At 45.4% G+C, this 16,273-nt stretch overlaps 1 protein-coding gene across 1 annotated transcript in view; it reads left to right on the top strand.

Moving 5' to 3' along the window:
- Nucleotides 1–2,158: 2,158 nt before the first annotated feature.
- The window catches only part of LOC149328895 (A disintegrin and metalloproteinase with thrombospondin motifs like), a 45,401-nt gene continuing 31,286 nt past the window's right edge, over nucleotides 2,159–16,273 (top strand). Inside the window, exons 1-3 of the mRNA XM_089559131.1 lie at nucleotides 2,159–2,177; nucleotides 7,287–7,444; nucleotides 9,501–9,593. Of these exons, the coding sequence (XP_089415257.1) occupies nucleotides 2,159–2,177; nucleotides 7,287–7,444; nucleotides 9,501–9,593 (270 nt within the window). The remainder of the gene's footprint in view (nucleotides 2,178–7,286; nucleotides 7,445–9,500; nucleotides 9,594–16,273) is intronic.

Raw genomic sequence — 16,273 nt, 5'->3', positions numbered from 1 at the left:
ATCGACACGCGGAGTTTTTTTTTTATATCCGGTGGAGAATTGCGTGGCACCGGGATTCGAACCCCGGTCCTCTTGCACGCGAGGCGGATGCTCTACCTCTACGCCATCGCTGCTCCATTAGAGTTTTAATCTATTTCATCAAAGACAGGAGCACACGTGAGATTTTCGATGCTGAGAAAATAGCTCGAGTAGGAATCTGTCGCTTGGGCACCCGATCTGCCTGTTGATCAAGAACGGGCTTTCTTCCGACCTCGCCGAAATTCACGGATGTCGATCATTTTGTATTCATCATTTCAGTGGTCGCCGGCTATGTCTGCGGATTGAAATCCACGATAAAAAAAGCTGAGAACAAAATTGCCCCTCGGATGACGATAGCGCGTGGTGTGATTTCTCGTTATCACGAGACAAGCAAGTTGAACGCCGTTGAGAGCACGAGGAGTGGGTGGCCTTGAGCCATCTTGGACCAGCGACCGGCGCAGCTCTCGGGTAGCGAGTCCTACCACGATGCTTTCTGGCCCGTCGATAGTGCGGCAACGACGCTTCATCGTAGCCAATGCCGAGACGCCTGATCACAGCTTTGCCATCGCAACGTCACGAAGCCTAACAGCCGGGCTGCCCTAACGCGGAGAAACTATCAGAAGCATACACGAACTTTACACCTGTGTCATAACTACTGTGTGTGGGCCCGCTTCTCCGTTTTGTCCTTTGCACCCATCCTACGTCATTGGCTACGCGCACACGTCAACATTCCCCCGTCATGTCGTTTCGCCGCTTCGTCCCACACCAACAGGCACTCGTGTCTCCCCGTGCATGTATTAACATTTTGCGCTTTTTTTTTTACAAAACTGTTGGAAGTTAGCCCTATCCATGTCAAAGTGCATATTGTGTTCTCATTTTATGATACGCTAGACTAGCGAACGCGACAGCTGCAGAGAACACAGATCCCGCTCTGCGTCGTATCATCTGTTGCGCTGTCGTCATCGCGGAGTTCACGTAGCCAAAGAGTCGTCGCCTCGACTGCTGTATGTCATGCCTGCTGGAGCTAGGGTGTAAACATGCTGTCTACGTTAGAACAGGAAACGCACTTCCACGGCAAAGACGGCAGGACTGCGATCTAAAAATATTTGAAATTTTTGGTGTGGCACTAGCTCTGCTACAACTCGATGAAAACAATCTCGAGCAGCACAGGTACTCGGCCCAATATTTGAAATAGATGGTTTCACCCTGGTCCTTTTTAGGACCGGCGTTTGCCAAATCATTTCCAATATTGGGCCGATTAGCTGTGCTCCTTGGGTGTTCTGTTAAAGGACAAAATCAGACGCAAGAAAAGCATGCCATGTACCTCGCCGTTACCGTAGTGCCACTCAGTTGATTTGAGCCTTAAGGTAATAATTAGTACTGCACAGCAGACTAACACAAGCAAAGTGAGCGGACCAGTAACACCCCGTCTACCTATGTGTTGTGCATGTTCGACTTGTCTCACCTACGTGCGAACAAGACAGTCTCGGACGAAGTTTTGTACTATTCTGTTGAACGTCGCTCTCCCACTATAGCAGTGCACAGCTAGCTGCATGTCATAGTTAGAGTTTAATGGAGGCGTAGTGCGAAAACTTGTGCTAAATGAGACCTGAATTACTGGCGAAATCGTGGAGAGGCAGCTACAAATAGCTCGGAAAGCTGGTCTTTGTCAGGGGGGCAAGCGTCTACCATTAGATAAGAGCAGGAGCGCTGGGCTGTAGTATAGTAGACGGAGTTTGGCTGAGAGCCCCCAGTGCACGCTGTTTTGAAAATCTTTCATTGTGTCGCTGTTTGGTTGTTCGCGGCTGCTTGAATTAGCTCCTGTTCAGAGCTGCGATCCCCTACGCTCCTTAGCATTTTATCTCTCGAAGTAGCAAAAAAGGGCTTCATCGCCGATGCTGCTCTTCATACACTAGTAGAACGCGGCAGAACTTTGGAGTCGTCAGTTCCCTCATACATGCAAGGCGCTTTACACTTTACTGAAGAACACGAAAGAACTGACACAACGCCCAAAGCGCGCTTTATGTGCGTAGTGCCATTTGCTTCGTGGTCGCAGTGAAGTTTTCGGGGCTATACGTGTTTGCCGCGTCTGTGTTTGCCACCAAAAAAAGCCCGTTAAGTACTGTGCCCAATTCTCCACATGACCGCAGAGATAGGAGGTGAGTCAGAATCGCTACCGAGCGGGATCACGGGAGGTGGAGAGCGGAGGATTCCAACACTATGGAACGGGTGAGCCTTCGTTTAGGTCACCCCGGGGGGGACGCGGAGGGCGTGTCTCACTCATTATGCACGTTCTGACGGCGATATAAACGCTGGCGGTCGGCAACAAGTTGCCATAAACTGTGTGTCACCGCTTTTGTTCCTTGTATACAGTTCCGCTGGTCAAAGCGTAGGGCGTTAAAGCGCGGGTGACAATAAAGGGCCCCGCTAGCTGTAGAGAAGAAATAACCACTCGTTATCACTAGCCAATCACAACTGGAATGTACAGTGAATGGACAACCGAGAGATGTGCTTTGTAAACGAGTAGGTGTCCAACCTTCTACACTGCATGAAGTGTTACGTGGCGGCCAGCCGAAGATTGAGGCGTGATGAACGATGGACAAGAGATGATTTAAGGGCCACTGCCCCAGCGCAAGCGCTCCTTCTCACCTCATTGCCAGCTTCGCCTTCTTCGTCAAATTACCTGGGGCCACCGAGTGATCGTACCGATCGTTGACAGAGACGCGCGAAATGGTGGTGGTCTTGAGAGGACGGTTGAGCAGTGACGAAATGCTGAAGTGCTGGTCGCCACGATGAGAGACATTGCGCAAGGCCGCAGGGAAGGGGTGTTATCATTTCTGTTCGTGACGCGAGAAACGACCGGACTAATCTCGATTGATCACAGCCATGCCGAGCTGCATCTACGTGTTTCCAGATTACTCTAGATGATCTCGACCTGTTATCTAGAAGTTTCCTTGCCGGCTTTAAATTGAAAGATGCCGCGAGCAGCGGACATTCGTATATCGACGACCGACGTGCTCGTCGGTCGTCGATCTACTAACTAGGCTTTTGCAACTCAGGATCCAAGCGCCAGCAGTTTCGCGCAGCAGCAGCGCTCGGATCCTGAGTTGCAAAGCCTAGTTGATCATTTGAAAGGCAAGACCGCATCGCCTCCTCGGGGGTTCAAGCGCCAACAGTCGTCCTTCATCCTTCACAATAATGTCCTCCTGAAGAAGAACTTCGCGCCCAACAGGACAGTGCATCTTCTTGTCGTACCCAAAAATCTCAGGCAAGAAATTATGCAGGCATGTCATGATGAGCCGACTGCAGGGCATCAGGGTATTGTTCGCACGTTGCACCGCATCCAAGAGAAGTACTATTGGCCGCGGCTAGCTACCGACGTTTCCCATTACGTGAAAACGCGCCGTGAGTGTCAGCGACGCAAAACGCCTCCGACTAGACCAGCCGGACTCCTGAACCCCATACCACCGCCAACTAAGCCCTTTAAGCAAATGGGGATGGACCTCCTCGGCCCCTTTCCGACTCATCATCAGGTAACAAGTGGATCATCGTGGCCACCGACTCCATGACCCGCTACGCCGAAGCAAAAGCGTTGCCTAGTGGTACCGCAACAGAAGTTGCAAAATTTTTTGTCGAACAAATTCTCCTGCGACACGGCGCCCCCGAAGTGCTCATCACAGACAGAGGAACGGCATTTACAGCGGAGCTGACGCAAGCCATTTTAAACTACAGCCAGACAAGCCATCGGAGGACAACTGCCTATCATCCACAAACCAACGGACTCACAGAGCGTCTGAACAAGACCATCGCAGACATGCTCTTCATGTACATCGACGCCGAACACAAGACGTGGGACTCCATTCTGCCCTACGTGATGTTCGCTTATAATACTGCCATCCAGGAGACAACCAGGTTTACCCCATTCCAGCTGGTATACGGCAGGAAGCCCACGACAACACTCGACGCAATGCTCCCGCACTTTTCTGACGAAGACAACCTCGACGTCGCCGCCTACCTTCATCGTGCCAAGGAAGCCCGAAGACTTGCGCGGCTTCGCATTCAAGACCAGCAGCACACGGACGCCCGACGCTACAATCTACGCCGACGAGACACGCATTACAAGCCAGGTGATCGTGTTTGGATATGGACGCCAGTTCGCCGCCGTGGATTGAGTAAAAAGTTGCTGCGACTCTACTTTGGCCCTTACAGGGTTCTCCGTCGCATCGGTGACCTCGACTATGAAGTCATCCCCGACGGCACGACAGCATCTCAGCGACGCCGCACACGCCCGGAAGTCGTACATGTCGTACGCGTGAAGCCATATTATGAACTCTAAAGGACTCAAAGTTTGCATTTTTCGTGTTTATTTTCAGTTTAAAGCATCGAGACGATGCTTCTTTGGGAGGGGGGTAATGCCACGTATCATTGTAGTGTCCGTTCGTTCGCGCAAGGCCGCAGGAAAGGGGTGTTATCATTTGTGTTCGTGACGCGACAAGCGACGTGACTAATCTCGATTGATCACAGCCATGCCGAGCTGCATCTACGTGTTTCCAGATTACTCTAGATGATCTCGACCTGTTATCTCGAAGTTTCCTTGCCGGCTTTAAATAGAAAGATGCCGCGAGCAGCGGGCATTCGTAGATCGACGACCGACGAGCACGTTTGTTGCTTACGCCGCCGCCGAGTGATTCAGTTCTTTTGCGGGCGCAAGTCAGCCCAAATAAAGAGGTTCGTTTCCAAGACTGGTTGGTGGCTTGCTGACCGCTGGACTCCCGTCACTACAACGTGACAATATGAGCAAATGAGTCCCGGTCCATGAAGCATCCGGGCCGCAGGTTGCCAGGAGCCAACGGCCGAGGCTCTTAGACGCACAGATTGGCATGGGCGCAGGGACAGTGTATTTACTTGTCAGCGGCGCCTCGGGCCGGTTTGGTCATAGGTTCTGGTCGCGGCAACGTCTTCAGTTCGTCGTGTTTTGTTTCGGGGTGGGGTATGGGGCTAGGATGAGCGGCGAGGTCCGTTCAGGTCTGGCGGGCGGGGGCAGAGCAGGGCGGTGCGGACCAGGCACACAAGGCCGATGACCGCGGTAGGCGCAGGACGCCGATGCTCCGGGACCAGGATGGCGATGATACCCCGCACCTCACATCCAATGTTACGTGCCGGCCAGCCGAAGAATGAGGCGCGATGAACGACGGACAAGAGATGATTTAATGGCCACTGGCCAAGCGCGAGCGCTCCGTCCCGCGCTCCTGCCAGCTTCGTCGTCTTCGTCACAGAAGACTGAGTGTGAGTGACGGTACCGTAGTAGATGGGCCTCGGTGATGGCCTTTCCTAGAAACTGTGTTTACCAGACCAACTGGTGGGGCCAAAGGCTGGTTTTATCAGGTCACACTACAGGTCCGTAAAGGCCGATTCACACGACGGACCGTTCGCCCGCGGCCCGCGCACTACGTGTGCATACGTCAGCACTTTGAGGGGCGCGCTGTCGGCCGCCATCCATCCATGCATCCAGCGCGCCTCTCAAAGTGCTGACGTATGCACACGTAGTGCGCGGGCCGCGGGCGAACGGTCCGTCGTGTGAATCGGCCTTAAAATGTAAACGTGTTTTCGCGCTGTTTGTATCGCTCTTTCTAGTTTTTTTATTAATTGTTAATAATGAGTTTACCTTTGTGGAAGCGTGATCATGCACCCTGATTAAGAAATACTGAATCTGTCAGGTGTTCAGCATTCAACGGCTTTTATCATCAACGTATTTGCGTCTTTAAGATTGAAAATGAAAGTTAACTGTTGTCATTAAAGTAGATAGCGCGTTGCATGTAGAGATGCGCGAATGACTAGGCCCTGTGTCGCTTTTTTTACCACTCATTAGCCCACCACTTTAAGCAGATATAAACTGTTCTCGTTTCGATTCTGCCGACACACAATTTTCGAAGCTTAATTTAGAGAAAGAAATCGCGTCCCTGTATTTGATCCTGGGCTCGGAAAGGATAGAGCACAGAAGTTAGCATGGTTTATGGAGGAACGGCGGTCAACAAATCCAGCATTGGCGTAACCTCCCTGTTTTCTCTCTATGCTCGCTTCCTCTACAGCCGTCGGTGTCGACAAGGGATTTGCGATTGCGCAACTTTAATCAGTGGTTCAACCTCTAAAAGCACTGCGGGCCGGTGGGGGGGAGAGGGAATAAACTTTTGGTATACAATATCCCGTTCACATTTAGAATCTCTGGCCTTTTCTAACCTCAACCCAATTAGGTTTGGTTTGTTTCATGGGGTTTAACGTCCAAAAGCGACTAAGGCTATGAGAGACGCTGTAGTGAAGCGCTCCAGAATTTTCGACCACCTGCGGTTCTTTAACGTGCACTGACATCGCACAGTACACGGGCCTCTAGAATGTCTCCTCCACAGAAATTCAACCGCCCCGGCCGGGATCGAACCCCCGTCTTTCGGGTCAGCAGCCGAGCACCATACCCACTGAGCCACCGCGGCGGGTGCAACCCAATTAGCTTTCGAGCTAAACGGCATAATAGAAGAATAAAATTCCTCAATTGCCCACTACTTCACACTACTCAAAGATCAGTAGAAGCTGAAGCTATAGATACAGCGATCTCTAGTTGCAATGCTTCACAAGCTAGTGTTCAAGTATCTGGATTCGAAGCACGAATCTACTAATCCTTGTCTTCATTATCAACCTTGGTCAAAGGTGCCTCGCTGGGTGAGGACACATTCCGATTATTATATGCAGCGCACATATGAAATGCATTTTTAAAGGGTCATAGCTGCCACAGTCATGTTTTGTCCACCAAGGTGCCCTCTGGGGGTTAGGAATGATTGCAGGCTTTCTTCCAGCCATATGTTTCAACCAGATTGTGATGAAAGGTTACTGCTACAAAAAGATCGATTAGTTTGAGGCATACTTTATTTTATCCATGTGAACTAATTAAACGAAATTGTATCTTTCTCGAAGTAAAACGTTTGCATTTGCAACTGAAAAGCGGGCTACGAAAGTGCCAGGTTTGATTTTAAAGCAGAAAGAGAGAAATTGCGGATTAAAACAGGCTGATACTAGTTTGTCCGGCAAATATGAATAACGGTATTCGCGTTATGCCTACAATTTCATGTAAATATGCTAACTTATATTTGGCAGCCGCTTTCTTTAGCTGGTAATTAAAAAATTCTGCCATGTTTGTCGATGCTTTGTTTTATTGATGACAGATTAGTTTTACGCACAAAATTCATTAAATATCTTTTTTTTTCTAATTCTTGTTGCAGATTTTATTGCGTATCCAAGTATCTTGGAAAGTAGAAATGACGATGGTGACCTCTTGTTGTATATTAACGATGGTCTCACTCTGAATCTCAAAAAAAGTTCGATAATAGCAGAAGACTTCGTCGTCACGTCCAGAGGCACAGATTCTGATACAGCGATTGTAAGTTACCTGATCTAATTTTAAATTAAAAGGTATATATTGATCTATGTATCCAGCTAAAAACAAATCTGTAACATAAGAAATTTCACTTTTCTCTTTTCAAACCTACATACTTTGGTGAAATTCTCTGGTAAAGCGTTTGCTCAAGTCACATTTTGTTACAAGGTACTAGACACTACCTCAAGTTATGCACGCCGTACGCCAAGTTTCTGCAGGATTTATGAAAGGGCTAAACACACGTTGCTGAGGGCGGAAATGTTTAATTCTTCATTTCAGGAAATTTAATGAAAATAGTTTTGTTTTATGCCATAAGAAAAAATAAATGAAATGCGCTAAACCAAATACGTTTGCTAAAAAACAATAAGGGCGTAAAAAGTCTAGTTTTTTCATATGAGAATATCGCTGTATCTTCTGGTATAGAGAACGTAAGCTGCGTTCAGCAATGCCTAATTTATTCTAAGCAACGTGAAACGTGTTATAATATTTATAGAAAAAAAGACAGGAATAATTTTCAGGGGTAAGGACGCATTCGTGTAGATTGACTGTAAACGTATAGAAATGTATTATCTAAATTTTAAGGATTTCTACTGCTCGAAACTTGTGTGAAATTCAAGATACAAGATTTGTCATGAAGATTAAGAAGTTCTCTCTCTGTAATCAGGGCTTTCTTTGCTATTGCCTATATGCGTAACGAAAAACTTTTCGCGTAGGGCACATTGTTCCGTGTTCTATTGTTCCATGTATCCACGTTTCTGTGAAAACCTCGCTGTATGTCATCGTTGGTATTTATATATTATCGTTCAAAATGCTTAGTTTGTGTCCATCAAAGAATTATACATACAAAATTTATGGCAGTGTTCGTTTAAAGCTTCCGAATCTAGGCGTTCTTTTTATGCGCCGATATCGCAAAACAGGGCCCCGTTTGCACTTTACATCGATCTAAATACCACGTCCACAGCCGGCGAAACATTATGACCTTAATGGGTTCATTGAAGTGGGCCTCGAAGAGTGCGTTCAGCCTATTACGATGCTGAGGGTCTTAAAAAGGTACCAAGATTGCAATTTTACCTCACAAACGGATGTTCTGATGTAAAATGTATATGAAGAACGAAATCTATATCAGGCTAGAAATCAGTTGGGCGCCACAAAACGAGATTATGTTAAGCGGCTGCAGTTGTAACCGCAAGGCCAAGCCATTGGACGGAAACCAATCGGGGACATAAAGAGGCCCTGCGCCCCTGGAGCCGCCATTGTGAAATCACACCCAATACTGAAAACTTCGGTACTCAGCCAAACAAAGATTAGAATTCCTTGCTTATTGCTTCCAACATGTTGATTTCGATTTGCAACCGATGTTGATTTTCTAATGATTGTCCTACCACAACATCTTGTTATGCAAGGCCCACCTTAGACGAAACGGTATCAGAAAAGAGCACAAGTGTGTAAAACCTGCACGCAGTTGGACTAGCTTTTTTGGGCTTGCATCAAATAGGTTCGCACATGTCGAGTGCTGAAACAATTTGTAGTTGAAAACCTGCAAAGTTATCGTGGGTGGCGGTATATGCGAGTGCCAAGAATGGAGATACCATTTCTCCTAGCTACTCCAGCCTTCATTCTGCCATTCGCTGCGGCATGGTATGCATTTCAAGCAAAAAAAATCTCCACAACAAGATTTCTAAAGGAAGTAAATCGATTTGTTTTGTGCTTACAACAAATGTCGAAGTTTCAAGGCACAAGTATGGATGAACCTGCTCTTAGTGCAATATTACAAATGACTCACCGCTAATTATGGTGACAGAGCCTGAGAATATTTTCGTTTTAATATGGTGGCATCTAATCTTCAATAATTTTGCTTTAACATGTTCCCATCTCATCTTGGAGCAGGAAGCGAAAAGTATAGGTGACAAGCAAAAACTGTAAATCATGGTGTAAGCTCCATTGCGCATCACTCATCACGAAACATAACTGACAGGTGATTTACGTTGTGTTTTTGCTGACTGAACATTTCCCGTTCATTGTGAATGTATTTAAAGCTTGATCAATCTGTACTTCACAGCTTAATGGGAAAGAGCTGGAGGAAGGCTTGTACCACGACGCTGAGCGCCATTCATCGCTCTCCATCACACGTGTGGGCCGCAACGTGCTGGCTGTAAGTACCATTCAGAAGAGCAAAGCAATACAAAAACAAAATTTAGTGGTATCCTATCGTGTCTGTATTGATGTAAAGTCATTAGTTTACTCGAGTCCGCAAGGCACATTCACTTAAGAGCACTCAAAATTTTAGTTAATTTTCTTTCGCCCTCCTTCGGTTTCAGGAACTGAACTATTGCTGTAACGTCAAGGGTCATTTGTTTCGTTTGAGCCATGGAACAAACTGATCTCCTCTACATTATTTCTTTTCGTCCCGACTGTTGACACAGGCAGACCTAAAGTATTATGAGAAATAAAAAAAAAGCCGTAACCATGTTTTTAATGTGTTACTTGTCTTATCCTGTGAAAAGCAACCTTAGTTCACATATTGACATAGTTTGTAAACCACTATATCAAAAAATCAGTTATAAATAGACTGCATACAGCCCTATAACGTACGATCGCGAAGAAGAAAACACATAACCAAATTTTTGTGTGTTTACTCATTTGAGGTTTGCTGTAAATTGAAAATTAAATTTTTCTTGTTTAAAATAAGCAGTAAGGGAGCAATTTGTTCAGTAGTCGGCATTCTGCTGCTTTCAATGACTTGTATGCTTTAGCGTAAGCATGTAAACAGTATTTTAATACTAATGAAATAAAATAAATACAAATGCAAAGATATACGTGCACACAGATATATAATGTGGTCTCTCATTGTCACGGAGCTGATACGTAGAGAGGGCAAACGTAGCACACGGCTTCTTTGAGTTAGGGTGGTCGGAGGAGTTTTGGAAGTATGCGGGAATCAGGAGGCTAGAGCTAGCAGAGGATGAATGGAAGTGATGTTGGACAGAATTTGTCTTGGATTTGATGTAGTTAGCAAATGCTCAATGCGCGCTTTTAAGTTGGTTTTCACTGGGAAGGGAGCTGCAGAACTCTGCCTTCGAACTTCTTTCATAATTTCTTCTGCGGCATAATTAATGATGTAGTTAAAAAAATGCCGTTAAAGTCAAAATAGTAATAACATTCTGGACCCCTTTTTCAATATCGACGAGCAAGGCCCCTGCTTAAGCTTAGTATGCTGCGCCGCCGAGCATTAGGTGCAGAACGAAACAGAAAAATAATAAATGGAACAATGAGGGCTAATTGTGGTGCGCATCTATGAATAAACTGCCGCGTATCTAGGACGCAGACACTACTTCAGCCTGGAGAAGGCTTGAGTTGCCACCACCTTCTCATTTCGGAAGCATATGGCAGTGTGTACACACAGTTCTAAGTGTACGGATCCAATAGTCTGGGCTATAGAATCATTCACATCAAAACGGTGCTCACAATGAACTTGTAGCTGTTCGACGTCGCTGGCTTAAATAGAGTAGGAGAAAATATTTGTTCGCACATTTTTCAGCAAGTACTCCGTCTTCTTGTTTTTTCTGAGCAGAGATGAACGTACTGAGGAGGAGCTATTGAATTTAGTTTTACTTGAGATCAAATGTTTATGCAAATGTCTTCACTGTCCTTTTAAGCGCACGGATCTGCTTCTGGAATAAGATATTTAGAATATTTCTTTTTCTTCGACCACATCATGGTCTCAGTCTCTTAAACAACGGAAGCTCTTAATTGAGCCGAGACCGCCCTTACTCTGAAGAACATCGTTGTTAACAGAAAAACTTACTATGAAAAGAGAGATGCGCATATCCAGGCGGAGCAAGAAGTGTTATTTTGTGAAATTAAGTGGCTGTGAAAAGTGTGAAAAGGCTGTGAAAAGTGAAGGAAAATGTCCGAGTGAATCAGAGAATTCCACTGAAAGTTTAAGAAATGATATATAAATAGAAATCGTAAGAAATAAATGCTCTGCTATTTTCACACCTTTCATTCATGTCTATAAACTAATTTGTTTTTCTTTGTTATATTTTAAAAAAACGCAGGCTGTTATGAAATTTCTCGCGGCAGTTATTGAGCCCTAAGCATTCTCTCGAAACAAATGCTTTTTTATCCCGTAAATAAAAATTTCAAATGCAGCAGATGAACACCCACCGCATAGTATATTCTTGTAGCCGATGGACGAGTCGATCTTCCAATGATGAGACTATGCGTTTCTCGACGCCCACCAAGCTCGTTACTTATTTATTGTTTCTTTTTTTTTTAAGAAAGGGATACTGACACATGACCTGCGGATTGCTCCACTTGCGCATTCTGAGAGCCACGAAAAAGGGTTCGCCCCTCACGAGGTTTATCAAGTCACGGAGAGACAAGATGGCGGCAATGAAACATGTAAGCTAGTTAATATTTTTCTGAATATTCACTACTGGCCTGCGGAAATCAGTGCAAATTTTTTTCAATAATGGCGGCCGCTTGTTGCAGCGGTTGTTATTAGTTTTTTCAGTAAAGATTTCTGCGCATGAAAGAAAGATTTTCAAGACAATTGTTCGAAAATATTCAATGTAAAATAAATGCTTTTCTTTTCGTGAATACACCACCGACAGCACGTTCAACACGAACGTTCGAGTGAGCGTCCTCCACTAACACTACAGCCGCTGAGCGTTGAGCGCTGGATCCGAGACCAGGCTGCATGATGTACTTGCGGCATCTCCTATTTCCACCCTAACATTGTCCCAGACACAGCGGCCGACGCCCAGCGGCGCTAATGTCAGTAGAAGGCACACGCTGGAGCGTTCTTGTTAAGCGAGCTGCCGTGTGTATATTTTTCCGACCTTGAAAAAGATTTCATGGGCATTTGAGCCGCAAGCAAGTTAATAAACACAATTAGCAAGAGGTGCGCAGTAGGTTTGTCGAAGGGCCAACCGCTTTCATTCTCACTCCCAGAATTAACTAGCTTTCAACTGCATCCAAGTGACAGCAAGTGTGTTAAAGGTGCACTGAAGAGGAATCTGAACTCGCCTTTTTGCCACGGGAACTCGATCTACACGTTCTGAGCTTTCTTAGAAACTTCGATTTATTACCCTGTGTGTCCGATTTCCCTAATCAAATCGAATTAAAGGCTGGTTCCCGCCTTTTTTTTTTTAATTCTCCCCCGTACGGTGGGCGGAGTCGACCAACGCATGGAGTGCCTTTCACCCAGTCCCGTGGCGGCTTGCCGCTCTGCCATCGGCGGAGTAATACGTAGTAGTCCGTAGTAGCAAATAGTCCGAGCGTATTTTTATTTCTGCGGGCTTATTTTGCGGCTATATTATCTGCGAATGAAACTTTTTTCATGGAAACCTAAAAAACAAAATAAGTAAAGCAAAGCCTCCACGGAGCTGGCTGAAAGGCACTCCACGCATTGGTCGACTCCGCCCCTCGTACGGGGAGAATTCAAAAAATAAAGGCGGGAGCCGGACATTAATTCCATTTAATTAGGGAAATCGGCCACACAGGGCAATAAGTCGCAGTTTCTAAGAACGCTAGGAACGTGTAGATCGAGTTCCCGCGGCAAAAAGACAAGTTCAGAATCCTCATCAGTGTACCTTTAAGCCTTCTTAATATTGCGTCATCTGTACGTTTTCCATCTGTCGGCTGCAACACCATAGCTCGGTCTTCCTGAATAAACTGTGAGCATACATCATCACAAATACTGCTCCTGTGAATTTCAGGGCGACAACGTAATAAACAATTTTGGCACCTGCTTTAACTTTAGTTTGCGCCCGCCGGGGTGCTTCTGTAATCTGAGAAATTCTAAGCTCGCAGAAATTTTACAGCGGTATATTTGAGGAAATAGTCAGGTTTATAAATACATTCAGAAGCAGGGAGTGTTTAATTATTTAGGCGACATTTTTTTTGTCTTTGGGTGAAGCTAGCTTTAGAAGGCAGCTTCTTCTTCCCTACGTTCTGCGTACTTTAGAACTGCATTTCCTAGTACAAGTTTTTAAAAGAACTAGGACTACATGACTTTGCCTCGTGATATACTAACAACAGTGCGACAATCAATAAGGCGAAGTAAATGTGATGATTACAAAGAAAAGAACTAATCGCTATGAAAAGGGCTTAAAATGTTAAGTATATTTATGGATAAAAGAACTATTGCAAGAAAATTATTGCTTAAAATGTATCATTAGGTGAATTAATAAAAAGGGTGATTTTGTAAGACTAGTGATGGCTGTTAGCGCAGAATAGGGTGCAAAATCGGCTACAGTGTTACACTGGTAGGGACTGAAAATCCCAAATTAATTAAAATCGAACAAAACCGAAGAGAACAAAATAACTTTCTGTTTTTTAAATGTGCTAAACCTTCGGAAATGTACCTAGGTGGAATAAAACTAAATTAATTTTGAAAAGCTAGCAGAAAGTGCTAAGCCATGGCTTGTTTTGATCGTTCTCTTTCTATTTTTTTCCAGCTGACACTGTGAACACCAGTCTAAATTCCAGTTCCACGTTAACTCATGGTGAGCACTGATAATACTTTCCATTTTTATTCAAACCATTAAAACTTTAGTTTTTATGCGGTGGGTTTACTGCTATTCCGGTCGTTTATAAACTTCGAGAGCATCCGTCGCGATGGTATCGTGGAAAATTACTATGAACACAACTACCCAAATTTTCTATTTTGAGAAAATTTAATTCATTCGTACTGCCGACGTTGTTGAGGCTGATTCACTGGCGAACCTTGTCGTGACGATTCCAGCTCTCGGTCCATGCGCTGTTGTTTAACATCGTCAATGTCGCGGGCGCGCTGTTATCAGGCGGCTTCACGCACCTATTTTAGGCGTCGTTGTTTTCTTTCGAGTCGCTCTTCTGTTGCAGATTGTCACTCGCAAGGTCCATTCCATCGGGCATTCCTTCCGGGTGTACACCAAGGTATGAGAGACAGGCATTTGCTTTCCTTAAAAGCAATTTTCATTTCATTCCATTTCCCTTAAGGCCCTTAAGGCGCGGTTCGAGTATCCACCGCGATATGAGAGAGATGATTCGTCTATATCGGTACAGCAGCGGCGCACCGGATGGCACTCGCTAGGCTAGCAAGCGCCTGCGAGCCAGCGATCCAACCTGCCACATGTGCGCATGCGCGTGGCTCCGATCGACCTTGACATGGCGAGCGCTCGGCAACACACCCTAGTGACCGCCGGCTAGCGTGGCATGCGCTCAGAGAGCAAGCGACTTTAGATGAATACATGTATTTCTATATCTGGGTTTGGCAGTTAAAATTTGCGTGGAATGAAATCTATTTCATACTCGAATACAATAAATTAAGAGTAGCTGTCGTTACCAGTGCTAAGCTGGATGATGGGGCCAGCTGTTAAAAAATTTCCGCTAGTTGGAATAGTGTTATACAAAGGTATGAAGTCCAGGACGAGACGGACAGAAAGGACTCAGAAACCCAGCAGGGCGCTCTTTTGTTCGTCTCGTGCTCGACCTCGCGCCTGAATATGCCGGTATTAGCACTTGATAAAATATAGCAATACACTCTGTTCATTGCGCCGCATAGGCTAATGCGGGCCAAAAACAAATGTATGCATTTCAGCGTTGGCATAACTACCACCTCTATAAATTACATATATGTAAAGCTATGGTCAGTGGACAAAGATAGTCGCAATGTTTCATGGCTCTGATGAAGCCTTAGGCTTAAGAAATTTGACGTTAACGCATTTTGATGCCACGTTGACATGAAGTAGTTCGGAAGAATAATTAGGGTGCTTGGTTCCTTGTAAACTCAACCCTGGTGTTTAATATTGCATGCGATATCTGTGGTAAAAGAGTGGCGGATGATTTAGTGTGGTTATTCTGAGTGCTACTGAGGTGCGCTCACATCGGTTGTCACTTCGATTTCGGTCTTTGTTCGAGGCTCGGTTTTAAAGGTCAAGCAGCCTTCAGACAAAAATCGGTGAAATCTGTGAGCGTGTAACTTAGCGCTGTCTTTACACTGATAGATCGCAAGAAGTCCTGATACCACTCCTGGCGAACTGGGGCGGCTTGGGTTGAGCGATTAGCCACTGTCGTTTGGGGACATGCGCTTCCACCGGTGGGGATTGTAAGGCACAGGCTGCTCTCCACACGCAACCTTTCTCATCCAATCATTAACTGAACTGCCACCTGCCACGTTGAGTACGTTGCTCACAATCCGGTGGGCAGGATAGTTCTGCTGTGGTAGTTGTCTGTAGGCTGCCTACGTGTGACCAAGGTTGTAGATCACTTATCAGCAGCATCCCTGCTCAAAACTGCATCCTTTATCAGGGGCTTAGATTTTAACGCGAAAACATTTATAGGTCATGTGGGCGCTGTCGGGTCACCAAAACGTGTCTGCTGTGGTTGTGACGTTCTCAAAAAAGCTAGCTTCAAACGAGGTTGCAATCAAAAGAGGATAATAAGAGGACGCTGGGAAAAAATTTGTCGATAGGATGATTAGTTAATTTATTAGATTCAAAACTAGCGAAATAACGTCGAAATAGCGCTCACGTCGATATAATGAGTGGACGGAAAACAGCCGTGGCCGCCAAGTAATGACAAAATAGGTTAAGAAGTAAAAATAAAGTTTGAAATGAATTTATATGTGTTTGGTGAGTGACAGCTGTTCGAACAAAAAACATTGACATAGATTAACTAGTTAAATTAGTTATGAGCAAAAGCGTTCGACGGTTCAATAGGCGGGGTGAGGATGTAGTTAGTGGACTGGAAAGCAACCACGGCGAGAAATTTTAAAAGCCAAAATGGTGTATTGAGATAAAAGAAGGTATAATCAGAGTATATAAATCAACCCTTTATTCAAGC

Source organism: Amblyomma mixtum, chromosome 9 (genome assembly GCF_055824585.1).
Source record: "Amblyomma mixtum isolate Tamu chromosome 9, ASM5582458v1, whole genome shotgun sequence".
Lineage (NCBI taxonomy): Eukaryota > Metazoa > Arthropoda > Arachnida > Ixodida > Ixodidae > Amblyomma > Amblyomma mixtum.
This window is presented reverse-complemented; position numbering and strand designations above follow the sequence as displayed.